Source organism: Acaromyces ingoldii (genome assembly GCF_003144295.1).
Source record: "Acaromyces ingoldii strain MCA 4198 unplaced genomic scaffold FA10scaffold_7, whole genome shotgun sequence".
NCBI classification, from domain to species: domain Eukaryota; kingdom Fungi; phylum Basidiomycota; class Exobasidiomycetes; order Exobasidiales; family Cryptobasidiaceae; genus Acaromyces; species Acaromyces ingoldii.
This window is the reverse complement of record NW_020290253.1, coordinates 211180-235747: the sequence shown is the minus strand read 5'-3', so window position 1 is coordinate 235747 and position 24568 is coordinate 211180. Positions and strand designations below refer to the sequence as shown.

General features: G+C 55.4%; 13 protein-coding genes across 13 annotated transcripts; 5 read left to right on the top strand and 8 right to left on the bottom strand.

Annotated features, from left to right (window-relative positions):
* Positions 1–747: 747 nt before the first annotated feature.
* Positions 748–3081, bottom strand: FA10DRAFT_281574 (MFS general substrate transporter). The gene is made up of 2 exons (XM_025523707.1): positions 2085–3081; positions 748–2022 (listed from the first exon to the last, which is right to left on the bottom strand). The coding sequence occupies exons 1-2, from the start codon at positions 2673–2675 to the stop codon at positions 904–906; spliced, it is 1710 nt and encodes a 569-aa protein (XP_025374569.1). The 5' UTR covers positions 2676–3081; the 3' UTR covers positions 748–903.
* Positions 3082–3352: 271 nt separating this feature from the next.
* Positions 3353–3685, bottom strand: FA10DRAFT_183738 (hypothetical protein). The gene has a single exon (XM_025518329.1). The coding sequence runs from the start codon at positions 3595–3597 to the stop codon at positions 3388–3390; it is 210 nt and encodes a 69-aa protein (XP_025374568.1). The 5' UTR covers positions 3598–3685; the 3' UTR covers positions 3353–3387.
* A 405-nt stretch (positions 3686–4090) lies between these two features.
* Positions 4091–5152, top strand: FA10DRAFT_269327 (hypothetical protein). The gene has a single exon (XM_025522704.1). It carries the CDS (start codon positions 4129–4131, stop codon positions 5038–5040), a length of 912 nt encoding a protein of 303 aa, XP_025374567.1. The 5' UTR covers positions 4091–4128; the 3' UTR covers positions 5041–5152.
* A 60-nt stretch (positions 5153–5212) lies between these two features.
* FA10DRAFT_304150 (acetyl-CoA synthetase-like protein) lies at positions 5213–9513 on the bottom strand. The gene is made up of 14 exons (XM_025525324.1): positions 9139–9513; positions 8884–9067; positions 8563–8821; positions 8274–8494; positions 8021–8208; positions 7788–7945; positions 7614–7727; positions 6985–7551; positions 6854–6918; positions 6388–6802; positions 6243–6303; positions 5843–6180; positions 5527–5781; positions 5213–5467 (listed from the first exon to the last, which is right to left on the bottom strand). The coding sequence occupies exons 1-14, from the start codon at positions 9416–9418 to the stop codon at positions 5321–5323; spliced, it is 3252 nt and encodes a 1083-aa protein (XP_025374566.1). The 5' UTR covers positions 9419–9513; the 3' UTR covers positions 5213–5320.
* A 108-nt stretch (positions 9514–9621) lies between these two features.
* On the top strand, positions 9622–11067 carry FA10DRAFT_245130 (putative potassium channel beta subunit protein). The gene is made up of 3 exons (XM_025519368.1): positions 9622–9765; positions 9851–10297; positions 10381–11067. Exons 1-3 carry the CDS (start codon positions 9736–9738, stop codon positions 10954–10956), a joined length of 1053 nt encoding a protein of 350 aa, XP_025374565.1. The 5' UTR covers positions 9622–9735; the 3' UTR covers positions 10957–11067.
* Positions 11068–11102: 35 nt separating this feature from the next.
* FA10DRAFT_183600 (hypothetical protein) lies at positions 11103–12011 on the top strand. The gene is made up of 3 exons (XM_025518326.1): positions 11103–11422; positions 11485–11681; positions 11752–12011. The coding sequence occupies exons 1-3, from the start codon at positions 11135–11137 to the stop codon at positions 11879–11881; spliced, it is 615 nt and encodes a 204-aa protein (XP_025374564.1). The 5' UTR covers positions 11103–11134; the 3' UTR covers positions 11882–12011.
* A 130-nt stretch (positions 12012–12141) lies between these two features.
* On the bottom strand, positions 12142–12903 carry FA10DRAFT_234347 (thymidylate kinase; the record flags this gene model as incomplete). Its single annotated transcript, XM_025518978.1, has 3 exons — positions 12142–12456; positions 12529–12739; positions 12794–12903. The coding sequence occupies 3 exons, from the start codon at positions 12901–12903 to the stop codon at positions 12142–12144; spliced, it is 636 nt and encodes a 211-aa protein (XP_025374563.1).
* Positions 12904–13011: 108 nt separating this feature from the next.
* On the top strand, positions 13012–16481 carry FA10DRAFT_281570 (hypothetical protein). Its single transcript, XM_025523706.1, has 3 exons — positions 13012–13443; positions 13525–13669; positions 13729–16481. The coding sequence occupies exons 1-3, from the start codon at positions 13139–13141 to the stop codon at positions 16396–16398; spliced, it is 3120 nt and encodes a 1039-aa protein (XP_025374562.1). The 5' UTR covers positions 13012–13138; the 3' UTR covers positions 16399–16481.
* An 89-nt stretch (positions 16482–16570) lies between these two features.
* Positions 16571–17015, bottom strand: FA10DRAFT_213621 (hypothetical protein; the record flags this gene model as incomplete). Its single annotated transcript, XM_025518470.1, has 3 exons — positions 16571–16688; positions 16750–16784; positions 16881–17015. Coding segments are annotated over 3 exons (288 nt in total), but the record flags the coding sequence as incomplete, so codon positions are not given.
* A 284-nt stretch (positions 17016–17299) lies between these two features.
* On the top strand, positions 17300–18502 carry FA10DRAFT_304145 (hypothetical protein). The gene is made up of 3 exons (XM_025525323.1): positions 17300–17636; positions 17717–17977; positions 18033–18502. Exons 1-3 carry the CDS (start codon positions 17316–17318, stop codon positions 18132–18134), a joined length of 684 nt encoding a protein of 227 aa, XP_025374560.1. The 5' UTR covers positions 17300–17315; the 3' UTR covers positions 18135–18502.
* FA10DRAFT_183628 (hypothetical protein) lies at positions 17947–19613 on the bottom strand. The gene has a single exon (XM_025518328.1). The coding sequence runs from the start codon at positions 19533–19535 to the stop codon at positions 18195–18197; it is 1341 nt and encodes a 446-aa protein (XP_025374559.1). The 5' UTR covers positions 19536–19613; the 3' UTR covers positions 17947–18194.
* A 5-nt stretch (positions 19614–19618) lies between these two features.
* On the bottom strand, positions 19619–21685 carry FA10DRAFT_234437 (hypothetical protein; the record flags this gene model as incomplete). The annotated part of the gene is made up of 3 exons (XM_025518982.1): positions 19619–19760; positions 19797–21539; positions 21597–21685. 3 exons carry the CDS (start codon positions 21683–21685, stop codon positions 19619–19621), a joined length of 1974 nt encoding a protein of 657 aa, XP_025374558.1.
* Positions 21686–22298: 613 nt separating this feature from the next.
* On the bottom strand, positions 22299–24415 carry FA10DRAFT_304143 (hypothetical protein). Its single transcript, XM_025525322.1, has 6 exons — positions 23718–24415; positions 23592–23648; positions 23248–23528; positions 23066–23183; positions 22688–23011; positions 22299–22628 (listed from the first exon to the last, which is right to left on the bottom strand). The coding sequence occupies exons 1-6, from the start codon at positions 24380–24382 to the stop codon at positions 22415–22417; spliced, it is 1659 nt and encodes a 552-aa protein (XP_025374557.1). The 5' UTR covers positions 24383–24415; the 3' UTR covers positions 22299–22414.
* Positions 24416–24568: the final 153 nt, after the last annotated feature.

The following is a 24568-nucleotide window of genomic DNA, read 5'->3' as shown; positions in this document are numbered from 1 at the left end:
AGATTGCTTTGCGTCTTTCTTAAAAGAGCGAATCAATATACAGGTTCATTAATTCAGGTGCGCTTGCAGGGCCGGAGTCTGGTCTCAGGAACGTAGGCACGATGGGGCGCAGCTCAATCAAGCCGCGCCAACCAGTAGTTGCGGCTTTTGAGCAGGGAATCTCGCCACCTCGTCACTGTAGAGGTGCTGAGGTGGGGTTGCGCAGATACGACTTAGATCGGGTTTCTTTGCGGGGTTGAAGCCCTTTTCCGATCTTAGCGTCTCCTCGTTTGCCTCTCCCCCGATCTCTAGCCCAAATGGCAGGTCTCGAACTAAACTTGGCCTCCTGCAGACATGCCGTGAAGAGGACCCGGCAAGATAGCAGCCACAGAGCGACCCCAGAGATGAATTCAATCGTGAAGCTCGGAAGTGCGAGCGGGGTAAAAGCCCGAAGGTCAAAGAGGCTATTGTTCCGGGAGGGGCGATGCCGGGTCGAGGAGAGCCTCCACATAGCGGAAGAGAGAAGTCATAATTTTGGTCAGGTACGACTTGGCCGTGCTTTAGGTGCTCTCGGCACCGTAGGGCAATCTGGAGTGCAGCTTTGGGGCAAGACTCTGATGCATGATAGTGGTATCGATTGGTCTCTACCTCTTCCGTCGTCGACTCCCAGATTGCCCTCAATGCCTGGTGTCATACCGTATGTTTCGATGCGCACGTTCGTTCATGTCCGTGCTCGCAGAAGAGTTTGGCAGTCCCAGAGAATAAGAGATGGGAGCAAGTTCTATTTATGGTTGGTAAAGCAGGAGGGGTGATCATCTTCAATGGGCATACGAAGCTTTGGGTAACAAAGGACGAGCAAGAGATAGAAGAGAGGTTTTGCTTATCCTAGAGCTAGAGGATGGGCGAAAGAGAGCGCGCTACACTTTACTGAATGGCTGCCTTGCGGTTGAGTTCCATGCCAAAGGTGGCGAAGAAGCCCACGGCAGCGACCACGGCTGACATGATGAACGTCTTGGTCACGGCACGGTTTGCGGCTTCAGACACTGCGGGGAGCAGCTCGGCTGGAGTGAATTCACGGAAGGCTGAAACGCCGTGGGCAACAATCTGCTGAGTGTTGGCGCCGGGAATGTGGTCGAGGTAGAGGACGAACTTGTTCTGGAAGATGGCCTGGCCAACGCTGACGAAGATGGTACCGCCGAGAACTTGGAAGAACGTAACGATGGAGCTTCCGACGGGAATATCCTGGACCGCGAGCGCGTTCGAGCCGGCGATGAAGGGGAGCATCCAGGCCCAGCCGGCTCCAAAGCCAGTAAGGAATTGTGTACCACACCAGAAGGCCTGCGACGAGTCCGGCTTGAGGTAGGCCAGCGATGCGCAGCCGAGGGCCAAGGCAGCAGTACCGAAGAAGATCGATGGAATGTAGTGACCCGTCTTGTTCACAATTGTACCCGACGCAGTGACTGCGAAGATGACGGCAAAGACCAATGGCAAGGTCTGCACACCCGAGCGAATGGCGCTGCTGCCCTGGACGGACTGGAAGTAAATGGGGGTGTAGTAGAGAACCGAAAAGTAAGCCGAGGCGACGGCAAAATTGACGGCCGAGCCAAAGCCGACGGTCCTGTGTGTGAAAAGACGGAGCGGGATTGTAGCATTTTCGCCCTGGAAGTACTGGTCGATCCAGAATGCGATCCAGATGACGACGAAGCCAACAATGAGACCGATGATCTTCGAATCGCTCCAACTGTATTTGATGCCGCCCCACTGGCAGACCAGAAGGATGCACACAACGGCGGTAAGAATCAAGGCGGTACCGAGGTAGTCGATGTTGGCAATTCGCTTGTACCAGACTTTGTCCTGCTTGTACGATGGCAGCTTAAAGAAGAGGACGATGAAAGAAACGACGGGGGCGTAGAGGACAAGGTTAAGCCAGAAGCACCACCGCCAACCTGCCGACCCGCTGGTGAAGGCGCCACCGATGATGGGACCGAGACAGGCACCGATGCCATAAATCGCGCCCATGCTGCTCGTCAAAAGAGGTCGAAGCTAGAATTTCACGGTGAGCAACGGAGAAATAAAGAGTGTGAAGACTCATCACCAAGACTCACTCGGAGAGGAGCGATCATCGTGACAATGACGAAAGCACCGACGTAGAGGCCGGCAAGACCTGTGCCGGCCACGGCCCTGCCGCCGATGAAGGTGCTGGAGTCCTTGGCGACAGCACAGATCAAGGAGCCGAGCTCGAAGATGAAGCAGCAGACAAAGAAGACCCATTTGACGGAGAAGAGGCTGTAAAGGCGGCCAGCCATAGGTTGGAAGGCCGTCGAGGTCATGAGATAGGCAGAAGCGTACCAGCCGACATCGCTGAAGGAGTTGAAGTTGTTGGTAATGACGGGAACAGCGGTTGAGACAATCGTCTGGTCGAGCGCAACGAGGAAAATAACAAGCCAGAGGGCAGTGATGACGAGCCAGAAGCGAAGACCAGTGGGATAATCGGTGTCGTCGAGCCCGGTCTCTGGACCCTCTGCCTTGGTGGGGTCGGCCTCCTCCTTGTACGCAGCAATAATGTCAGCCTCCTTTTCCTCCTTGGAGTGCGCAGTGCTGACGGCCTTCTCATGCTCATGCTCCGAGGGTGCGGCGGTGCTGGCCGCACCTTCCTCGAGCTCCCGAGGCGTTGTGACTTTCTGTTCGGTTGACATTGCGAATAGGTAATGTTCAGGGTAAGAGTCGGAAGAGAGATGAAGGGGGAACGAAGAGAGAGGAGAGGGTGAGGGGGGTTGGAGATCGGGGTGGGCAGGGAGGAGGAGAAAGACCAGCGTCGGGAGAGATTGAGCAGTCTCTAGAGTCTTTTATGTAGATGGGGGCAGGAGGATGAGCTCGCAGGATAACTCCGTGCTGATTCTATCTCCATTGCATGACTGCTTCGTTCCTCTGCTTCTCTAGCTAAACGAACCCGCGGAAGGCCCTGCATGTCTCGACGCATTAATGCAAAGCAGTCAAGTCATTCACGAATCTCACCTCATCCGCCCAATCTTTATTCGACGGAATTTGTCCCTGTCGTCCTGCTCACCTGCTCAGCTGACGGGATGGAGTTCGAAATAAATGAGGCTGGGATGTCTGAAAAAGGAGCGGTAACCGAGCACCCTGGCAGTCTTATCTGCCTGACATGTTGATACCACACTAGAATTTGTTCGACTGCATTCGTATTATCAATAATACACCTCCTCGGCGAAATGCGCATGAATCCGTTGTGCGCCGCGCTTATCCGAATGTTTCTCTTCTTTCTCTTTTTTTATGATTACACATTGAAAAATAAAGGTACCGCGGTGCCTCCGGGATGATGATCATGCATATACTGGTGCAAAAACGCGAGCGGTTTCGGCCGTAGATGTCGGCCGTCAGAATATTTGCCTAAACGCCGCGCTCCGTTTTCGGATACGCGCAGCCTGGGGCAACCAACGCGTCAGCCTGTCTATCTTGACGCGTAACTTGGACGTTTTCATCAGGATCCTTACCATCGATGGAAGGCTGGCTCAAGTCTCTAACCAGGTCGAAGTTGCGATGTGCTGAGATAAGTCGTTGCTTTGATCCTCCCAGCACATCGCAACAAGTGCTGTCCATCTAATAACAAGAAAAAAGAAACCTGTATCTCCGCGGACAGACTGAAGTCCCCTCAAGCCACGATAGCTGACTCGAAGTAGGTTCCGCTGCGTCCTCTTCCCTTACTGTATCCTTCTGGCGAGTGCGGTCGTTCCGAAATGACGTGACTTTGGTGCATTGAGGTCCTGAGGTCCTCTGGTAGTCCTGCTCCTCCCCTAATCTTCACTATTCGAGCTTCAATTGTCACACATCACGCTGGTGTCCGCAAGCAGAAAGTCCATGTCGCTCCTCGTTAGCGGGAGATGGCAGCGGCATGCTGGAAGAGCTTGTAAGAACAATCCGACCTCTTGTTGGATAGGCAAAGAGCAGGGCGTCCTCATCAATTTACACGGATAGAGTTGGTTCAGACATGCAGGTGTCAACGCGCCGAGGAATGCGAAAGCTGGGACATGTCAAGAACAACTGAGCAACGAGCAGCCAAGACGGCTTTCTCATCTCACCCTCCATGCTACCACCATCATTTGCTTTGTCTCACAGTCCTGCTTGATCAACATGGAGAATGACCCGTTCGATCCGACAACAGCAGGCGTCCCGGCTGCGCCGCTGTACGAAAGCCGCAACCCTCTTCGACCAACGATAGAACGTACCGAACTGGTCACTCCTTTAGACGCTGGCGTCGATGGAAAGGACCAGGATCGAACGCCAAGAGCTAGTAATGCGAAGCGTTTCCCCGTGTCGGAACCTCTCATCGAAAGGCCGAGGTCGGTGTCTGATACCGGCCTACCTCCCCGTCCTCGTCCAGCTCATTGGCATCAATATACCCGCCGACAGCCTGCATCGGGCCGGTCTCTTGGACAAATGTCCCAAGAGCCAGTACAAGGTGAAGAGCAAACGTCCGACAGAGCAATGTTACGCCTGCGCGGACTCATCAACGAAAGCATGACCACACTTCAACAGAGAATGATGGAGGAACTAAACGCTATCCAACAACTTGACAAGCAGAGCCCAGCGACGAGCCAGCCGCAGACGCCGGGTGAGCATCCATCTGCTTCATCGTCTCGCCAGTTTCCGCATTCTGCTCTGTTGTCAGCTCGTCGGAGGAAACTTCGCTCCTACTTTTTTAATGACGACCCTCCTACACGACAGACGGATCAGCATCTACGGCTTGGCTCTTCCGGTGCGGCGTCGGAAACCAGTTTAGAGCGGCATAATTTACCGTCGCCCTCCAGAGAAATCCATGATACACTCTCACCTGTTCGTCGCTCTTCTTATACCACGCCAGCAATCTCAACGAGGGCTTTCATCGATGGGTCTGACCCGTCCTTGTCAATTGAGGACCTACAATCCTACTTTGAAGACGCAGCGCCGAGGCTATGGATGACGGCCCTGCAGATGGCGGTTAGGTACGTTCATGCCTACAAGCTGAAGCTTGGCCACGCACTGGTCGAAGTCACCTTCTATTAGCGAAAGTCACGACTCAAATAAGCTCGACGGAAGGTTCACAATCAGTCAAGCCGCCTTAACAACGGTCATTCCTCTCATTCAAGACATCTGCCAATGATGCCGCTTAACCCATGTTCAAGCACTCGCAAGTTGTCTAGCATCATCCATCCATCTTACACATAGATTACACAAAGACTAGTGCATAGAACCCTGATCTCTCAAGACCATCAGAGCAATTACTCGTTTTCTTTCATTAAAGTAATGGCCAGATGAGTGATGGTGTTGTCATTCTCACGTCTCTCTACTCGAGGAATCCATTGGCACGCCAAGCATTCACGAACTTCCGACACAGGCTCTCATCCACCGTCGTCGCCTTGGCTAGCGTCGTTGAGGCAGCTTCGGCCTCGACTGAGGAGACGGAGATATCTTCTCTCGACGCATCTTGAAGCTGCCAAAGCACTCACTTTAGCTTAATGCGAGGAAGAGCAAGTGCCCAGATGCACTTACCGTTGCCCAGATATCGTCAATTAGAGCTCGGCCTCGAACCTTTGTCCCGGCAGCCTTCAATTGATCTAGCCATTCCTCGTTGGTCTTAACGTCAAAGCGGACTCCACTCGAGCGTAGCCAATGCAAAAAATCTGACCACGATGGCCGGTGAGCTTGCATGGGCGTGGTGACGTGTGCGATTGGGCTCGTAGTTGTTGAGAGGGCAATGTCGATGATCGCTTTTGCGGCGACGTCGACAGGCAGCCAATCGATAGCCTATAAAGACAATGAAGAGTTAAAGGGTGCAAACTTTCTACAAGCTGGCTAGAAAACTCACAGGACCGGTCGCTGGCAGACTCCCAACCTCGTTGGCAGTCCGCACAAGAAGGGGCCATGCTTCGGTTTCGTTCCAGATCCCGTGCTTAGTATCGCCGCACAGCTGGCCGACTCTGGCGATTGTGACGGGACGATCAGACGAATGACTGGCTTGGCAGATCTGCTCGGCCACCCATTTCGACTGCCCGTAGCCAGTCTGACCTGCCGAGGAGACGTCGGAGCTAGGAATTTCATCCTTCACCTGGGAAGGAGACTGCATTATGCTGGCAAGAGAGGAGCAAAAGACGAATCGAGTCGCACCTCTGCTTGATCGGAAGAGATCCAGAAGGTCCTTGAGCGCTGAGTACAAGGGCCATGCAAGTCAACAACTAAGCTCGGGCATCGTGCAGCGTTGGACTTACACGCAATGCAATCCTTTTCGAACGATGCCAGACTCAAGGCAAAGTTGACCGTCCATGCGCACTGCAAGAGACGATAGCCAGCCCCTCGGGCATATATCAGTCATCCTGCTCAGAAAACAGAAAGACAAGGAGACGATTGCCTCACATGGATAATGACGAGTCGTCTCGTTTTGTCACGCAACAGGACTCTGGTCTCGTCATCCAGTGTTGCTTTGGCAACTAGTCTTCCCTGCACCTGTCCATCCTCGAGACTACTGCTGCAATTACGCGCTCTGAGAGCTCGAAGGAGTCTTGCCTGCGCCAAATCATCGTTGTCGGCTCGAGCGAGACAATAGACAGATGCAACTTGAGACTTCGGAAGCTGTAGGAGTTGGTCGAGGATGCGGGAACCAAGGGCGCCCGTACCGCCTGTTACTAGGAAGGTCAACGCTCCATCGAAGTTGTTATTAGTCTCTAGGGGCACGGAAAAGCGAGAATGACGTTCAACCAAATCGCGTGCGATGTTCGCTGCATTCCGTTCCGCGTTGACGGCGATGGGATCGTCGAGGAAAGAACAGAGGCTGATGAAAAGGAGTCAGTCAAAAGATCTGATACTCTTCTTCTGGACCCACTTGTTGATGTTGGAGTGCTCATAGACGACGTTGGAAGCTAGAGGCGACCCTTGCAAATCCAAGCGCTTGCGACGAGAAATGTTCGATGGATGAGCAGGAGCGTAGAGTACGCAAGTGAGTCTATCACTCACCTGAAGAAGCGCAGCTCGGATCCTCGCAGCCATAATTGAATCGACGCCAGCATCGAAGAAATCATCTCCGTCGTCAATGTCATGGCCAAGAATCTCCTCTATAAGACTGTGGACCCAGTTGTTCAGCTCTTTGCCCTTTAGCGCCAGCCGAGGCTGCACCTGGGGCGCTTCGCCACGTTCGAAGCGGCGATACACGCCGTCGATAATGCCGGCGAGCTGGTCCATCGCCATTCCTCGTTGGAGCGTGCCCTTGGAAGAGCGGGGGAGCTGAGAAAAGCGGTCCGACTGCATGAAGTACACCATTTCTGGAGGAATTCGGGCGTGGCTGGGCTGCGTCTTGTTGACTGATTCGAGAGTGGGGAGGAGCGCAGCAAGCATCTGGACACTTTTCTCCTCCTCCGTGCCCTGCTGCGATGCTGATATCCGAGAGCACAATAAAGCGCTGGGCAAGATTAAAACACCCAAACTCGGACGGCTTGCTCCGAATACAATGGCATCGCTGACCAGATCCCTAGAGTTCTTGAGTGCTACCTCAATCGGGGAGGAGGCGACTTTCTTGCCATTCACCTGAAGATTAAAGGGATATAAGTATCCCTTTCTCCTTCTTTTCCCATCCTTTAATAACTCACAAGAACGATACTGTCGTCGGAGCGACGAGCATATCGCCATTTGCCGGAGTCAACGGGATGCCTTTGGAAGAGGTCGCCTGAAGCAAAAGACCCATCACTTTGATTTGAAATGATCTATAGGCCAAGGCATCAGCGTGGTTTCAATAATTCCCGATCTCACGGAAGGAATCGAACCTTTGTAGGCCAATAACTTGAGACTATGAGCTCATGGAGCCCTTCTCCATGCTCGCTTCTGGCCTGGAACTTGAGCCATTGCTCGCTGGTTTGATCGGTGACTCGAAGCCATGACCATTCTTTGTCATTGTCGAAGTCTCGCCACGAAGACATGAGGACTGCACATGCGATGCGATGTCAGTACATCCATGGACGCCCGAGTAAGTAAAGAACGAGAGGAATCTCAAGCTCACATCCGCATTCAGAGCTGCCGAGGCGCGACACCAAACGAATGTTGTGATGCTGAACCATGTCATCACCAACGTGCTGGGGCAAAGGCGCACCACCAGTGCTGACGAGATCCATATCTTTCAGTAAATTGATGCCTAGCTTTTCTCGCATGAGCGACTCGAGAATCATGGGGACCGATAAAAAGTAGCGGCTGTGTCCAAAGTCAGACGTAAGCACGGCCTCAGCAACAAGACGAGTTCACAAGTGCCAACATACATTTCCTGTGTACAAGCTTGCACTGATGCGACAATCGTGGCCGTTGTTGGTGCTCTGCGGAGGTGCCATGGGTAGAAGTAGATGGGAGCAGCTGCTTGGAAAGCCCGAAAAAGGTCAGAGAGACCTCCGTGGAACAAGGGTGTTGTGGTAAATGCCGCTCGGTCTCTCCCTCTCGCGCTAAAAAGCGTTTTTGTCCAGAATCGATGCAGCTGTGGGATCGGCTGTTGAAGATTCGAGGACAACATGAGTACAATGATGGTATTAAAGTGTGAAAGAACAGGTTACCTACCTTCGGGTTACCACTGGATCCAGATGAGTGGAAGATGACAATGACGTCGTCCGGGCCAGCGGGGTATAAAGGTGTCACATCCGTGTTTTCTTCTGCTGCATCGCCACAGCTGAGCCAATCGAAGAGCTGTACATCTTGACGTAGATCTGAATGTTGTGCGGCAGCCTCTGCGAGGTCGCGCTGGTCAACATGGGCCAATATGCATTTGCAGCCCGTCAGCCTTAGAAGGTTGGCGACCCCCGATGCAGTTGTTCCCAGTCTGCATACTGGAGATGAGCGAAAGCCATGTGCTACGGTACGGTGAAAGTCTCAAACACCCACGCGATCGGAAGGATAGCAGCACCAGCATGCCAGCAGCCAAGTGCCTGTGCGAGATATCCAGGCCCACTGGGACCTAAGAGGGCAATGACGGGCTGTTGCGACTTAGCTGGTAAGCCTTGGCGGAGCAGCGCTTGACAGAGCTGCCTAGCAGCACTCGTCCCCATCCGTGTCAGGTTGCGATACGCTACGATGGAGAAGAGAGAGAGGGGTGAGCAACTGCATGGTGCTGAAAAAGAGATCTTTGGATACACGCACTCCACGTCGGACAGGGACGACCCCCTTCATCGGGGAATCCGACAGCCACCACATCGGGAGAATAGCGGGCTCGATGCGCCAACAATCGCATCACCGTTCCATGGTCCTGTGGCTCAGGCTCAGCGGGCGGCGAAGCAGCGAGCTGCCCCATGGCCTCGCCTACTGAGAGGGAGAGGTAGGGCGGTGCTACCTGTCGTCGTCCTTCTTTTGCTCCATCACTGGCGCCCGCCCTTCCAGCGGACCCATTCACGTCTCCGTTCATCGGCGAGTGAACGCCCATTGTGCTGCTGTCCCGCAGAGCCTAATGACCTGACGGAAGGTCTCACAATGGGACTTGTCTTTATGATAGCCTCCATCCTTCCCGCGACCATGACTAATAAGAATCTACAGTTGTCAAGGACCCTGAAGGTTTAGCTCGCTGCAAGGCTGACTAAATGTTGCTCTGCGCTCGGGCCACATCAAGAAGAGCTTCTTCCCTCCACGGTCTTCGCTCTATCCCCCCCGTGCGCAGACCCTGATGAGGCTCGGTATGTCTTCTTCTAACATACCATCATTGCAGCACGAAGAGCTTTTGTGCAAAACCAGCAGTACAAGACAATGTCTCCACCTTCACCGACAATGTACGAGGTGAGGTTGCCTTTTTCGGCAGGGCATACACTCTTCTCTGCTCGCGTTTCTCGTGAAATGGCTGACATGATGCTTCCTTTCAAAGCCTAAGAATATGCGCTTTCGACAGCTTGGCCCCAGTGGTCTGCGTGTCTCTCTCTTCAGCCTTGGTGGGTGGCTCACCTTTGGAGGGAGCGTCGATGACGAAGCGACCAAGGACATCATGAGGGTGGCCTATGAGCACGGCATCAACACCTTCGATACGGCCGAGGTGTACGCCAACGGAGCTTGTGAGGTATCGATGGGACGTGCGATTCGAGATCTGCAGTGGAATCGCTCAAGTCTCGTCCTCATCACAAAGATCTTCTACGGCACGGGCGGAAAAGATCCTAATGCGACAGGGCTCAGCAGGAAGCACATCATTGAAGGCGCACAACAGAGCCTGCAAAGGGCCGGGCTCGATTATTGGGACATCATCATGGCACACAGCCCCGATGTGACAGTGCCCATGGTCGAGGTAGTCAAGGCTTTCAACCACCTTATTGCAACAGGCGTGCGTCCTTCCTCCTTTCTTGCTTGCTTTTTCCCGCTGCTTACCTCTAGCTGACATCCGACAATTTTGTCTGCCCCTCACAGAAATGTTTCTACTGGGGCTGCTCTGCGTGGTCGGCCGAACAGATCTCAGAGGCCTACGGCATCGCGCGAGAGCTTCACTTGGAGCCGCCATTGGCGGATCAGTCGCAGTACTCGATGCTTCACCGCGAGCCCGTGGAAAAGGAGTACATGCCCCTCTATCGCAAGCACGGCCTCGGTCTGACGATCTGGTCTCCACTTGCCTGGGGCCTGCTTACAGGCAAATACAACGACGGCATCCCCAAGGGCTCTCGCTTCGACCTCAACGCCGACTCAACCTTTGACGGCGCCATCCAGTCCCTGCGATCCTCAGAGGGTATGGCAAAGGTAGAGAAGGTTAAGAGGTTGACCAAGGTCGCGGAAGGGTTGGGCTGCTCGATGGCCGTCCTGGCTCTGGCCTGGGCAGCCAAGAACGAACATGTCTCGACGGTCATTCTGGGCGCAAGTCGAAAGGAGCAGGTCGTGGAGAATCTCAAAGCTCTTGACTACATCGAGAAGCTCACTCCGGACATCATGACCGAGATAGATGCGGTGCTTGCCAACAAGCCAGCGCCACTTCCTACCTTTGGGCGAGCATGAAGCAAAGCATGTTCACGAAAATGGTGCCATGAACCTGTAAGAAAACCATCATTCCCGACTCAGGCTGGACTCTTGTGACAAATATTTTAGACTATGACAAAATCGAATCCTATGGCTCTAGAGTCCATTCCACTGGCGTCGGTCGGTCTCACTTCATTTAGACAAACGACCAGCAGCGATGAAGGTGTCGTTGAGCGTTGGAGCGCTCCTCGCAGTGACGGCTGCTGCCGCCGCCGAGACGAGCTACTTGTTGCTTCATCGGACGCCGTCGACCTCGCCTGCTTGGTCGGAACGTGCAAAGATCTACCTCGAGCCAGGTTCGGCGCCCCGATACGAAGAAGTGACGTCCAAAGTGCCCAAGATCGACGCCGGCGATGCAAGGGGCATCTACCAACTTGCTCTTGTCCCCGCCGACGGCAACAAGAAGGTAGTCGACGATAGCACGCCAATGACGTTTGCCAAGGCCGTGCGTCCCTTCTCAAAGCTCGCTTGTTGCGCAGACTGGAACTGACTGGCCTTCTCTCACAGTGTCACCTGTCTGCTCTCCTGAACGAGAGCATCACGCTGCACCTCGACGAATCCCGACAAGCGGTGCATGGAATCAGCTACGATCTAATTGGGCTTGAGGTCGGTCCACACGGCTGCCCGCTGAAGTCGCCCTCTTCCTCCAGAGACAGCAGCCCTACTGTTCGCGTCAAACTCGCGACCCCTCAGGATGCCATCTCGTGAGTCCCCCCTTCTGAGATCTCGGACCATTGAAATCTGCAAAATGATCTGACAAACGATTCTCTTAAGGCCACCTCCCCGCGGTCCTCCTCCAACAAAGGCAGACGGGACGCCGCTCAAAGAGGGCGAGGCTCCGCCAAAGGAAAAGAGCTTCGTGGCAAAGTACTGGTACTGTGAGTCGGATCCTGCCCAGAGGTGAGAACTGTTTGCAAGGATCGTTAATGACTTTCTATCGGAACAGACTTTGTCCCCATTCTCATTCTCATGGCGCTGCCCACCGAGATGGCCGACAGCGCAAATGAGGAAGAGGAGAACGGAGGAGGCAGCGACATGCCGCTCGTGCCATCTGGCGGCGGTGGAGCGGCCGCGCGAGGAGGAAGGGCCAAGGGAGGCGCAGGCGCAGGTGCTCGACGAGCCAGATAGAACACAGAACGACATTGCAAAATGAAATAGAATTGTTCATTGCTGGGCAAAGAGGGGCGCAAGTGACGCTGACGATGGCTTGGCAAGCGACCTGACCACCGACTCGCACTCTGCTGCCACCTCATCGACGCTCTTGCCCGCGTCGACGACGACCCACTTGCCTTGAGGCATGTCTTTTCGAATCTGAGCAAATGCTTCTCGGACCTTTGACTGCATCGACACACTCTCGTAGCGCTCCTCGCCGTAGCCCCCACGTCGAGACGCTTCCTCCACTGAAAGGTCGAGGAAGATGGTCACGTCGGGCTCCGGCAGGCCCACGTCTGGCGCTTTGCACCACTGGTAGCTCAGTCCCTGTGTCCATCCAGCGTCAGTGGGAGAGTCTTTATGAAACGACAGCATCGCCAAAAGAGGGTGACCCCTCACCTTTGCACACGAGTAGGCGATGCCTGAAAAGGCATATCGATCGCACACGATGTTCTTGCCGCTCTCGAGGCAGGTCACGATGCCCTGTCTGGCCTCCCAACGATTGGCTGAAAAGAGGAGATGAATCGCCCGATCGTCGAGCTCGCTCTGTTGCACCAGGTAGCTGTCGATCATCTTTCCAATCGCCGTCGTGCGATCTTCCCTTGGGATGCTCATCAGACGGACGTTGCTGCAACACCGCTTGGGTGACAAAGTATCCGTAGACTTACCGGGAAACTTGATCGCTTTTGCATCGAGGGCAGACGCTAGCCTCGAGACTTGCGTGCTCTTGCCTGCCCGGTCCAGCCCCTCGACGACGACAAAGAGGCCCCTCATCGTGCGCCTGTCCTCGGTGCTCTTCGAAACCAGGACGCGTCTTGCTGCCTGCAGTGAGCCCGAACGTCCGTCCAGGAAAAGCCACGCGGAAAATTCGGCCACTTGTGTCAACTTTTCTCATCTGCCACCCATCTTGGCCTCCAGGACACATCGGGCGAGCAGGGAGAAAAAAATTAGGGCAAGAAGATCAACGTCGTCGTCGTCGCTGCTGCACCTCCTTCTTCCTCCCGCCGCCATGTCTGTGCCGAACGGCCCAGGCAGTGAGGACGGACATGGCGTCGACGAGAGGCAGGATTCGCTCGAAGCGCTCAGGGATGATGGTTCGCATGTGGATGCGGTGGCGGACGACGAAGAAGAAGACTACGACGAGTCGCAGCAGCAGCAGCAGCAACAACATCATCAACAACAACAGCAATCACACCAGGCGCAGCCTTCTTCGGCGTCATCGTCATCGTCCTCACATCGTGCTAGACCCGTCAAAAAGCTGAGGCCCAAATCGCTTCGTGAGGCTCTTGATCGGGTCCTGCAGCAGCTCAAGAAGTGAGTCTGTCTCCTAATTATTGCTTGCCTTGCCAAACGCGAGAAACCTGTCGCTCAACGGAGTAAATGAAATCTCGGCAGGCGTGATCATTACGAGTTCTTTGCGCTTCCCGTCAACGAGACCGAGGTGCCAGGCTACCATGCCTTCATCAAGGAACCGATGGACTTCTCGACGATGGAGAAGAAGCTCAGCGAGGGTGCTTACACCGAAATTGAAGGCTTCAGGGTGAGCATCTTTCTACAGATCGACTCCCATGGCGCAGGCTCACGTTTGTCTCTTTCTAGAACGACTTTCTTCTCATCACACGGAATGCACAGGCGTTCAATCCTCCGGAAGGGCCGAGCTCCATCATTCACAATGAGGCAAAGCGAATCGAGGCCTGGGGGGAGAAGGCCATTGTCCGAGAAGGCGCTGCAGTCGTCGTGGAGGAAGCAGAACCAGCCAAGGACCGATCCGTGAGCGCCAACACAGCAATGCCTAGCACACTCTCAATGGGAAGAGGTGGGAGCCGGCTGAATATCAAGCTGAAGAGGGGAGGTGCTGGAGACGAGGTCTCGACAGCGAGACACACGCCCATCAGATCATCGGCACTGAGCCAGGAGATTAAGGTGGAAGACGACGAGGACACCGAGATGATGGACGATGACGAAGAGGGGTTGTCGGACAGGGCGAGATCGAGCTCTGTCCGAGAGAGCAGCGCAACCCTCGAGGCGGACGACGGCAGTCGACACCAGGCAAGCCCCTCTACGCCTGGCACGAACTCCAGAGCTAGCCCAGAGTCGTTGCGTCGGGCCGTTGGTCGACCCAAGGGAAGTGGGCTAGGACCCAACAAGGGAACACCGAAGAGCAGCCAGAAAAACAAGAACAGAACCAGTGTCGTCTCGTCGATTCTTGGGTTGAGTCAGAATAACGACGCAGAGTCAGACGTGAGGCAGGCGCCTGCACCCATCAGCAGCACCTCGGGCGTCGTTGCGAGCGCACTCAAGCTCTCACAGCAGCCGGACGGATCTATCGACATGGACAAGCTGGAGCCTGATGAGCGAAGGGCTCTTCTTCGGCCCGCTGGTCTCGATGTGTGGCCTGATGTCCTGACACCGTTCGTCGAATCGATCCAACCGCTTCACCCGGACCTTCAAGCACAGGTCGGCTCCCTGGCGCGACCACCTGCTCAGGTGGTTGATGGCTTTGCCGCCTCGATGCTTTCTGAGCCGGCTTCTTCATCTGTGACGCAGACCTACGACGTGTCTAATCAGCCTTCTGAAAAGGCCATGACACCGTTTGCCGTTTCAAGCGGGTGGACGTTTGGGGATCCGCCATCTGTTCCTCTTTCTTGGCCACAGCCAACAGCAAGTGGCCCCTCGGCCCAGTCGAACTCGCAGTCAGATCCCTCTACACCCATCCGAGCACTCAAGGGTCGCGATCGAGAAAAGGAGAGAGAAGCGGCGGGAGCAAGCAACCTCGAGGACTGGACGTTCCCTCGGGCACACATGGCCCGCCTTCTGCTTCACTCCGACGTTGGCACACATCCAGGTGTGCTTCCTGCTGCATGGGTCTCACACATTGTCTCTTCCAAAGGCGGGCCTGCCGTCTCGAGACTCCCGCCCTTTCACCTCGCTGCTGGCCAGACACTGCAGAACGCGCTTCACGAGGAGTTGGCCTACCTTCCCTCGCGCGCCCTCTTGGGCCTCAAGCCAGGAGGCAACCCTGCTGTTGCCAGTTCCACCGAATCACAAGATCTGGTCACCACTATCGAAGCTTCGATGGCCAACGACTGGCGCGACAGCGAAGCAGAGATCAAGCAAAAGGGCGTCAAGGGAAGCGATGCGGTCCGAGAGGCCGTCTATGGAGGAGTGATTGGGGAGTCGTATGCGAGGAGCGTCGACGACTTTGTCACAGGGGCGATGCAGATGGCGACCGACCGTGACGGAGAGAGATCTCTTGAAATGGAAGAAGAAGAGCGAGAAGCAAAGAGGAGAAAGGAAGGAGATGGCGAGACAGGAAGAAAAGGTGCCAACAGCAGTCATGCCAAGAGGATGAAGAAGAGGGAGGCACTGCGCATGTCGTCTTACTTTGATACGGACGGTGAAATCAAGGACGGAGGCGACTACATCGGTGTCGGCCTAATCCCTTTCGATGTGCGAAAGGAAGCCGGGTCTGGCATTAAGCAAGAAGGAGGGGAAGGCCAAGAGGAAGAGGACGAGGTCAAGCCACTCAAGAGGAAGCGAGACAGTTCGACGCCTGGGTCTTCTCGCCGATCTGCGAGCATTTTTGCGGACAGAAACCACCTCCACGGTCAAGGTCTGCAAAACGGTGGCAGGAAGAGTGCGGCAACAGGACAAAGACCATGGACGTTGGAGGAATGCATCCTCAAGGGAAGAGTGCTGGACCGGTCACTGCGAGACTATGTCCGTGATACGGTCGTTTCGCCGCTCACAGGTGGCCTTTTGGACGTGCTCATCAGGGCGGGAGGCGAGAGGCGAGAAACGCTGGACGAGGAGGCCCTCCGTAAAGCGCTAGACGGCAGTGCGATCGATGAAGAGCTGCTCGATGTCTTGAGAGACCTCAAAGATCAAGTCGGCGACGAGTCTGCTCTCCCTACGCCTGCTGCCAATCTTTCCTCTGAGACGATCGACTCTCTGACGAGCCCCCGTTCCAGAAAGCTGGAGAAGCAGCTTGCGGAGCTGGTTCGCGGAGGTCGGGAACCCATTGATCTCGACTCGCTGCTGCAAGGGCCCCAAGACATGCTCCCTAGTCAGCACATCCGTCGAGCAGGCGTTGCGGAGACGCTGCGCATGTGTGCGCCTTTGCTCGCGTCAGACGACATCAATCGCAAAGAAGAGATCCGCCAAATACTCATTGATCTTGCAAAACAGGCACCGTCACAAGAGATCAAGAAGGGGCAGTGGCTCGCTTGGATCCAGATGCAGCAGGCCCTCGCCGTAGGCCGTTCTTAGCTCTTCACACAATAGACAACCTAGAAACCCATCATAGCTTTGTTTAATGTTTTATCACATTGATCTAATTGTATCATACAGTCACTCATCATCGAAAGGACCCACGAAGGAAGGCGGGCGTTGAAGAGGATGAAGGGAAGGCCTGCTTTCGTTGTTCACTGGCCATTTGCCTCCGAGCGACGATGAAAGCTCGAACGTGTCCCAGGGCTATCCCTCCGACGGCAAAGACGGCCCCTTGAATGACGGGTGACAAGATCTGGTCTCGAACTGTCAAGTAGAGGAGCGACCACCTGTCTCGAGTAACATCTTTTAGCAGTGGGAAGGAGGTTTGACCGTTTCTGGTAGACCTACCATTCGATTCGTAATCGCCCCAGCCAAATTTCCGGCTCGCCAGCCGGTGATCTGGTCGCGAGGACCTTGGGCGGCTTTTCTTGAACTTCATCGTCCGGCGAGGAGAGACCGGCGTTGAGCACGTCTGCCACATTTCCGTCAACCTTTTCGTTGTCGAACCCAGACTTGCGCTTGAGGTCATCGGCCGCTTCCGTGGTGGACACCTCGTGGATCAGAGACCGGATCGAGGCGAGGTACGACTGCTCGAAGCGCATGTCGGGAATGCTGACGCCAGACGGCTTGAAGGCCGATCGTGCGCGGCGCGTGTTGCGGTGCGACGACGACGAGGATGACGCGATGCTCGACATGTTTGCGTCCCGTCGTGACAAAATGGTGGGCCAATGCGTGTCAGATGGAGATCCGCCGAACAACGATCTTTCAAATGCACAAGAAAGTGGTCCCCGACTTCCGGTTAGCGTGGCTCCACAAAAATGCTCGTTCGCTCCTCTCTCCCGCTCTCGCTTCCCCGCCCGCCCCAGCTCTTGACACCACCACCTCCTCCTATTGAATAAGAATTCCTACTCGCCATGTCTCAACAGGACGTCGTCGCTCCGCGTGCTGCGGAGATCATCAAACACATGAACGCGGACCACAAGGACTCGCTGCAGGCCATCGTGACGCACGTTCAGAAGCTGCCCTTTCCTCCGTTTTCCGCGCGCATGTCGGCCATCACGTCCAAGGGCTTCACCGTCGACTACCGCATTGTGGTCAAGTCGCTCCTCACACAGCCCGGCGGCTCGAAGCGCAGCGTCGTTGTGCCCTTTGACCCTCCACTGAAGTCGGCGGGCGAGGCTCGGGCGAGGCTCGTTGCCCTGAGCCAGGAGGCCGAAGAGAAGCGCCTCAAAAAGGTGAGCTGTTAGAAACTACTCTCCTTTCTCTCCACCTTTTCTCTCACTGACTTCTCCCTGTCCATAATCACACGTAACAGTACCCGATTCGCTACTCTACGCCGCTCGACTTGCCAATCTGGTCACTTACCTTCGTGGGCCTCTTTCTTCTTTCGCGCCCAGACATCTCCCGGCAGCTCCCCAGCCACCTTGCTTCAATCTTTGACCAGATTCGCAATCGCCTTCCCAACGGCGCTCAATGGCCAGATCTCCTCTTCAAGGGGCTTGTTGCCGTGCATGTCGCTGAGGCAGCCGCGATGGGTGTGTACGTCTGGAGGCGCGGTGCCTCGCTTCTTACCTGGGTGAGTCAGCAATCTGTTGCAATTGCCAAGATGTTGTGGGCTGACTCTGGATCAGCTCCTGTGGACCTTCCCACATGTCATCATGGGCTTCCCAAACTATCTTGCCTTCAGGAAGGTCAACCCGTCCATCTCAGGCAAGAAGGCCAAGAGCCATTAGTTTTTGAGCAGAGACCAGACTCGAGCTAAGAATGGTATAGAATTTGTGCAACGAGAATTGCTACAATCGTGGCCTTGCCCTTGCATTGACGGGCCCAAGAAGCCATTGGGTATATGCTCTGATCTTGGCTTCGCTGACACCGCCAAAGAGACCGGTGCCTGTCGAAGAGAAGTGCGTGGTGGCTGAACCTGCTGCACCATTGACGTACGCGACCAATGCCGGATCGACGCCCGTTGGGGGGCCTTCTTCCGAATCACCGTCGAGATGACCAACATCCATGAAATCGCTCTGGTTCAAGCCTAAAGCCGTCATCACGCCCGATTCATAGAGCTCGGCATCGGCCAGTGCAATCTGTTGCCTCTGCTTGTAAGTGGCAGGAGCTCTTTTCGAAGCAGTCACGGCGGCTGCTGGACTTTGTCCCGCCATGACGCCAGAGGCCGTCGCTGATGCGACTCCCGGACCTGTCACAGCACCATGTTGAACCATTTGAGAGTTCGAAAGCGCCAAGCCAGGCTCTGAAAGCAAGCCTTGAGACACCTCTTCTGTCGAGTACGTGTTCGAGTGTCCGCCGCCTTCAAAGACAACGTCCTTGAATTGGTCTAGCCACCACGCATACTCCCTCGCCTCGTCCGTCGACACGCTCGGTCTCGTGTGGTTCCTGAGCAGTGTCCTCGTGCTTGGCTTCAGGGAAATATTCGAAGGTGCTGTCGTCACCTCTTCCCAGGATGGCCAGGCTTCGCGTTCTGCAATTGACGCAGCCATAGTCTCGCCATACGTCCCAATCTTCCCGTCCTGTTCGTCAGCCTCTTTGCCCTCTAGGGCACCGCCTAGAGAAGCATCCGCTGCTCGATCCAAGGCGCCAAAATCGTCGGGATTGCCTAGCGAAGCCATCCTTCTTGAGCGCTTTCTTGGAGTAGATCCCTGTGCGGTCAACGAGGTTGCATCGGCTCGGTTGAGGCTCATCCATCGTCTCACTCCACCGATGATCGCCTTCGGTGGGGCAGACGATGCCGAGGCCGACGCAGGAGAATAAGGCGTACGCGAAGATGTGAGAGACGAGATTCTCTGATGTTCTCGTTTTGCACGAGGAGAGGCGCCCGTCACTGTCGACGTCGAGGACACGCTCGAGGAAGGGAGGCGAGAGGTGAATGGGCTCGTCAGAACAGTGGATTCCGACAGTTGCGTGGTTGCATAGGACGGCAAAGACCCGTTCAAGGATGGAGCAAACATGGAAATGTCAGAGCCCGCCGAGCTCAGCGTCATTGTCCTTCCAAACGCAGAAGCAGACGACGAGGTTCCCAGAGATTGCGCATTGCGCTTGTGACGAGGAGACGATGAAGGCGAAGCAGCAGGGTGCTGCAAAGGTACCAAGCCAGGAGCGTGTTGGTGGACGGCAGTCATCTTATACGCGTGGTGGCGAAGAAAGCTGTTTTTTCGTCTCGTTCGTCAGCAAAAGAACCTGCATGTCAGAAAAGGCAGGACACTCACTCGGTGAACAGGCTTGGTCGATAGTACTCTGCCCAGAAGTTGCCGTCGTGCAACACGAGATCGGCGAGTCTGCGTTGACGCTCCGCGAGCGAGACGCTGGTCTCGAGGTACTCTGGCGTGTACCACTGCTGATAGCTCCTCCTTTGCTTGATCATGGACTTGCAGTCGATAGACTCCTGAACGTTGCGTGAGGGAAACGCCGTGTCGCTGTCTGCACCCAGAAAGAGATTGATGGCCGCCTGTTTGTCTGCATCGACAAAGCTGTTTGCATAATACCGCTTCAGTCCCTCAAGCATGTCGCGCGAGTGTGATGTCCACTGGTTGATCTTGCGGTAAGTCTCCATTGTATTGACGAGATGCGACCCGCCGTACTGGAGCGCAATCGTGTCGCCGAGATCGTGGTACATCTCCGTGAGCATGTCGACGGCATCGCTATCGAAGGGTAGGCTCGGATGTGTGAGGAGGCCAAGGGCATGGAGCTGATGTCCAAAGGCGGCCTTGCCGATCACAAATTGAGCTGCATTTGTCCGATCGAGGCAGTCGACGCAGTTGACCCGGGCCACACCACTCTGGAGAAGGATTGTACTTCTTCTCTGCTCCTCCTGGCCGTCGAAGCCCGCGAGTCCGTTTGGTTCGGGTCCAGAATGGAAAAAGTTAGTGGCGGCCACCGTCTCCTCTGCAATGTCCTCGAGAACGCCAATCACGTCCTGGTCTCGGCTCTTGCTGGCTCTGCTCATGTCCCAGGCAATGTATCGCAGACGCTTGTCGGAAGGCAGGAACTGATTGAGGTATGCAACACACTCGCTGAAGGCGTGCAGCAGCTTGACCTCACGCGGCTGCTTCTCCTTTGACTTGATGAGGTTCAGAACAATGATGGGAGAGCCATAACGCCGAAACATGTCGTCGAAATGTAGTGCTGCCGAGGAATAGTACGGATCGACGACACTAATCTCGATGGGGGGTCGCGGAGACATGTTGGTGGAATCTTGGGTCCAATAGATGGGGATGCTTCCTCTGTGCATTACATACGATGTAAAGCGAGGATTGGGTCCGAGGTACGCCGGCGTTGAACGCTCTTCATCGATTTCAGTGTCTTCGGAGAGCCGTGGGCTCTTGCTCATTCGGGCCGCTTTCTTGTCCTTGTCGGGCGCATAAAAAGGCGTCGTCAAGGCCTGGCTCACGATCTGTTCCGTCTCGACATCATTGGCTACGTGGCCCTGGTCGTCGGTCCCGCGCTTGAGGAAGCGAGCGCCAGCAAAATGACGCGAACGACGTGCGATGAGGGTGACGTGGATGGTACAGTGAAGTACACTGAGCTTGGCCTGGTCGACGAAGCCGTAGACGAGGGGTAGCACCCATTCGCTTGCGGTGTCCTGATCGGAGCGTGGGTCTGCCTCCGAGGAGCGAAAGGCCGGCAAGAGCAGATTGTGGTTCCAGACAAATTTCTCATTGTAGCCCCAAGCCGTGTGCGACGAGCACTTTTCAGCGCCCGTCGTCGGTCCTGTCAGATTCTCCTGCAGGGTGTTGGTGAGGTCGTAGGTGTAGCTAAAGTAAAAGTTCTTGCTCAGATCGACCTGTCTGAATGTATGCAAGAGGCGAGCCTCCTCCTGGTCCATGGCCTTTGTCCGTGCACCAAGGCTGGCAATGACGCTGGGATGACAGACGGGGAGAATCTTTGTCTCGTCGCAGTGGTAGATGTAGTGCCCTCCGATCAGCGCAACGACGCTGCGCTTGGAGATGAGGACCATGTAGTAAGTGCTGGTAAAGCGGATGAAGCCGACGATGCCAAAGAAGCGGCCGACCTCTCGAAGGCCGCCGGTGGCCTTGTTGCCCTCTGCAATCATATCGAGAAGTTCTTGCATCTGCGTGCGCGTATACACGACCCGGTCCGAGGTGACATTGAGTCCGAGCTGGGCACTCCTGTCCCACGAGGCCTCCTTTGTCGTATCGCCATCGTTGGAGCCCTGTTGGGACGCAAAGGTAGGTGTGCGGTCGACTTTGAGGATGCGGAACTTTGTCTGAGAGGTGTTGAAGGCGACGAGGTAGAAGCGCTGACAGAGCATGGGGAAATCAGTCCAGCGATACTGGGAGTCTAACGCTACAGAGCAAGGCGGCACTCACCGTCTTGGTCTCCCACAGCGTGAAGCGTTTCAGTTCGCTCAGCCTCGTGGGCTCATCCATCTCCAACGTCGAGACCAAGGGTCTTGCAGAGGTGGCATTCTGCGCTGGCCGAGCATCCTCCGTCCTGGCGCGAGAAGAGGCTGGAGACGTCGCATTTTCCCTTGAAAGGCGAGGCGAGTTGTTCTCTCGAGGTACCCTCTGTGCATCTCTGTTCGGTGAGCGAGAAGCCGAGGGCGAGGAGGAGGAGCGAAGAGGTGTCTCCTGCCCCTCCACGCTCAGTGCTGAATTAGAGACAGCCTCTATGCCACCGCTGGCTGCGCTCATGGCCTGATGCGACTTGAGCCACCACCAGCCAACGTTGGAAATCAGAGTGGTAGCGTAGACGTGGGAGCCTGTCGCAAAATCAAGGTTTTGGACTGCTCAACTCCACTTCGAGTTGGCGCGCTCCAGCCGGCCCCGCCAGCCACGCTCATTCCCTTATAGCATACCCTCTCAGAAGGTGGCGCAGCCTGACAAGGTGAAGCGAACAGAGACATTTGCAAAGGTAAGGATTCAGTGTGGTGGAACACAGGTGACATTTGGTGAATTGTTATACCGTACAGAGAATTGTGGGGTCACAAAGAAAGGTGAGTGAATAAAGAGAATCTGGCCATTGTCAAATATTGCGGTCGTTACCAAGCTTGGTCGAATCTGACTTCAGAACCATCATCGAGGTCGTCTGTCAAGTCTTCGTTGCTGCTGTGCGAGACTGATTCCTCGCCCTCGTAGTCCTGCTGTGCATCCTCGAATGCCTGGCCCTCATCTTCGCGGTCAAAAGTGTCAGAGTGGTTCTCGTCCACTGAATCTCCCTGTTCTTCTAAGTTTTCCAGGTCGTCAACTACATGGCTGAGTGGAGAGACGATTGATCAGCACTTTGGTCAATCCAATTAATGCTCACTACTCACATACGACGGCTTCTCCTTCGAATCGGCCTTCCCTGCGGGTCGACCTCTTGGACCTCCGCGTCGTCGTCGTCTTCTTCTTCCTCTGTTGTCGTACCATCCACCTCGATTGGCCCATCGTCAATGAACGAGCCAGCATCCTCGTCCTCTTCAAAGTCGCTGTCGAACTCGCTGTCATAGTCTTCCCCTTCGTAATCGTAGGCAGACCCGCCGAAGGGAAACGGCCACGAACGGTATTCTCCCCTGATCTCTGCCGAACGGTGTTCAAAGTCTATGGCTTCGCTTTCGTCGTAGTCGCTGTAGTCTTCGTAGAAGGCGCCGAAATCGCTGCGAAGGAAATTTAGTAAATCTTCTTTCAATATGCCAGAAACATGAGCTTACCAGCCGGGATTGGTGCAGCGACCTTCGACGACCTCATTTGCACAGTGCGGACACCGATACACGCCGTCTTGTTCGTCGAAGAAGGGTTCAAAGTCTGTCCGACCCTTGTAGAAAACGTCTGCGCAATCCGATTGTGAGTTGCCAAGCAAGACTAGTGGTCACGTCTGCTAAAAATGACTCACCTTTCCAAAGGTCTTCACCCAGAGGCAGGTCCATCCCCTTGCGTTCAGGCAAGCTCGTAGTTGCTTCATTGGGCGCCGTTGAACCGTCTTCGTGGCCCTCACCTCGATTCATGCTATCTTCCACCCGGTCCAAAAGGCCTTTGATCAACCATACTTCGGCAGGAGCGACCTTGACCTGCTCGCGGCAGTGCGGACAAAGCTTTTTACGCCTCAACGTTGCCTTTCGCCTCTGCTCTGCCGTGGGCTCCGATCGGCCGTCGTGCTCTTCTTCGGGGAGCGGGCTGATAGCGAGCGAGGGCTGGTGAGCTACGAACACAAAGGCAGGCAAACGTGACATCACTCACCGCTTAAAGTAGGCAAGGAGGCAACGTGCGCAAAAGACGTGGCCGCATGGTGTAAGACTGAGCCAGGGCGAATGGGTCAGCGTCGCCACAGTCAAGGGGCCAGAATGGGACTGGCACGAGACTCACACATGTGGCCTCCAGACGAGATCCATGCAGACTGCGCACGTAAATTGGCTGTGAATGTGTCCAATGGTGTCCTTTTGGGCATCGATGATGCTGTCTTTGAAGGTGATCTCCTTTTGCAGACGTCCCAGCTCGGCCTGCATCGTCTTGACGAGTGCGGCGTGCTGTTCGTCCTTCTCTGCCTCGCGACGATTCGCTACGCTCTCTTCAGTGTCCCTCTCTCCGTCCTTGCTTGCCGAACTCTTTGACATCTTGCGTAATCGATTTGACGGTCCTGCTGATGTCTCTGCTACATCTGCTTTTCCCGATGATTGCTCATCGACAGCGCTCAACTCCCTCTGAGCCGATGGGCCTCGGATGGGGTGCTCAGTCATCGATGGGGGTCGTACGGAGGGCCTGCTGCTTTTGGCCTTGCGCTTGTGATCTCCATGGCGCCGTTCCCTCGCTGCGGCCTTCTCCTCTTCTCGTCTCGGATGACGTGGCTCGCCGCTCGCCTGGCTTGGACCAACGCCGGCAGTCGGAGACGTCGCGCCAGCGCTACCGGACTTGGCCTTTCTCTGCCTGCGTGATGATCCTGCTTCGTTTTCTGCATCTGATGAGGCCTGGTAGGCCCTCGCCCGCTTGCGCGTGCCTCCTCGAGCGGGGCCCGCAGAAGTGCCTCTGTCCATGGTGTCCGAGGCGAAAGAAAGGCGGCCGAGGAGCGAGAAAGTGATGATATATTTAGCGGACAGATCTGGGACCGCCCGCGTGAGCAATTCGACACGTGCATAGGTGGAGCAAGTGAGCAATGGGCAAGAGCTTTTGGGAGTGATCAAGTCATTGTGAATTTTCGAGGAGGGGGGGTATAACGTCGA

What these genes read in the sequence shown, in the direction of transcription:
- FA10DRAFT_304145 (XM_025525323.1), top strand. Translation starts at nt 17,316, where the DNA reads ATGTCTCAACAGGACGTCGTCGCTCCGCGTGCTGCGGAGATCATCAAA. An exon ending in AAGAGAAGCGCCTCAAAAAG is followed by an intron (nt 17,637 to 17,716) that starts GTGAGCTGTTAG and finishes CACACGTAACAG; the next exon opens with TACCCGATTCGCTACTCTAC. An exon ending in GTGCCTCGCTTCTTACCTGG is followed by an intron (nt 17,978 to 18,032) that starts GTGAGTCAGCAA and finishes ACTCTGGATCAG; the next exon opens with CTCCTGTGGACCTTCCCACA.
- FA10DRAFT_183738 (XM_025518329.1), bottom strand. Translation starts at nt 3,597, where the DNA reads ATGGACAGCACTTGTTGCGATGTGCTGGGAGGATCAAAGCAACGACTT.
- FA10DRAFT_183628 (XM_025518328.1), bottom strand. Translation starts at nt 19,535, where the DNA reads ATGACTGCCGTCCACCAACACGCTCCTGGCTTGGTACCTTTGCAGCAC.
- FA10DRAFT_304150 (XM_025525324.1), bottom strand. Translation starts at nt 9,418, where the DNA reads ATGGGCGTTCACTCGCCGATGAACGGAGACGTGAATGGGTCCGCTGGA. An exon ending in CCGACGACAGTATCGTTCTT is followed by an intron (nt 7,552 to 7,613) that starts GTGAGTTATTAA and finishes TTTAATCTTCAG; the next exon opens with GTGAATGGCAAGAAAGTCGC. An exon ending in GAGCACTCCAACATCAACAA is followed by an intron (nt 6,803 to 6,853) that starts GTGGGTCCAGAA and finishes CCTTTTCATCAG; the next exon opens with CCTCTGTTCTTTCCTCGACG.
- FA10DRAFT_245130 (XM_025519368.1), top strand. Translation starts at nt 9,736, where the DNA reads ATGTCTCCACCTTCACCGACAATGTACGAG. An exon ending in CTTCACCGACAATGTACGAG is followed by an intron (nt 9,766 to 9,850) that starts GTGAGGTTGCCT and finishes TTCCTTTCAAAG; the next exon opens with CCTAAGAATATGCGCTTTCG. An exon ending in ACCACCTTATTGCAACAGGC is followed by an intron (nt 10,298 to 10,380) that starts GTGCGTCCTTCC and finishes TGCCCCTCACAG; the next exon opens with AAATGTTTCTACTGGGGCTG.
- FA10DRAFT_281570 (XM_025523706.1), top strand. Translation starts at nt 13,139, where the DNA reads ATGTCTGTGCCGAACGGCCCAGGCAGTGAGGACGGACATGGCGTCGAC. An exon ending in GTCCTGCAGCAGCTCAAGAA is followed by an intron (nt 13,444 to 13,524) that starts GTGAGTCTGTCT and finishes AAATCTCGGCAG; the next exon opens with GCGTGATCATTACGAGTTCT. An exon ending in CCGAAATTGAAGGCTTCAGG is followed by an intron (nt 13,670 to 13,728) that starts GTGAGCATCTTT and finishes GTCTCTTTCTAG; the next exon opens with AACGACTTTCTTCTCATCAC.
- FA10DRAFT_304143 (XM_025525322.1), bottom strand. Translation starts at nt 24,382, where the DNA reads ATGGACAGAGGCACTTCTGCGGGCCCCGCTCGAGGAGGCACGCGCAAG. An exon ending in CGCTGCACCAATCCCGGCTG is followed by an intron (nt 23,012 to 23,065) that starts GTAAGCTCATGT and finishes TTTCCTTCGCAG; the next exon opens with CGATTTCGGCGCCTTCTACG. An exon ending in CGAAGGAGAAGCCGTCGTAT is followed by an intron (nt 22,629 to 22,687) that starts GTGAGTAGTGAG and finishes CTCTCCACTCAG; the next exon opens with CCATGTAGTTGACGACCTGG.
- FA10DRAFT_281574 (XM_025523707.1), bottom strand. Translation starts at nt 2,675, where the DNA reads ATGTCAACCGAACAGAAAGTCACAACGCCTCGGGAGCTCGAGGAAGGT. An exon ending in CGATGATCGCTCCTCTCCGA is followed by an intron (nt 2,023 to 2,084) that starts GTGAGTCTTGGT and finishes GTGAAATTCTAG; the next exon opens with CTTCGACCTCTTTTGACGAG.
- FA10DRAFT_183600 (XM_025518326.1), top strand. Translation starts at nt 11,135, where the DNA reads ATGAAGGTGTCGTTGAGCGTTGGAGCGCTCCTCGCAGTGACGGCTGCT. An exon ending in CAATGACGTTTGCCAAGGCC is followed by an intron (nt 11,423 to 11,484) that starts GTGCGTCCCTTC and finishes CTTCTCTCACAG; the next exon opens with TGTCACCTGTCTGCTCTCCT. An exon ending in ACCCCTCAGGATGCCATCTC is followed by an intron (nt 11,682 to 11,751) that starts GTGAGTCCCCCC and finishes GATTCTCTTAAG; the next exon opens with GCCACCTCCCCGCGGTCCTC.
- FA10DRAFT_269327 (XM_025522704.1), top strand. Translation starts at nt 4,129, where the DNA reads ATGGAGAATGACCCGTTCGATCCGACAACAGCAGGCGTCCCGGCTGCG.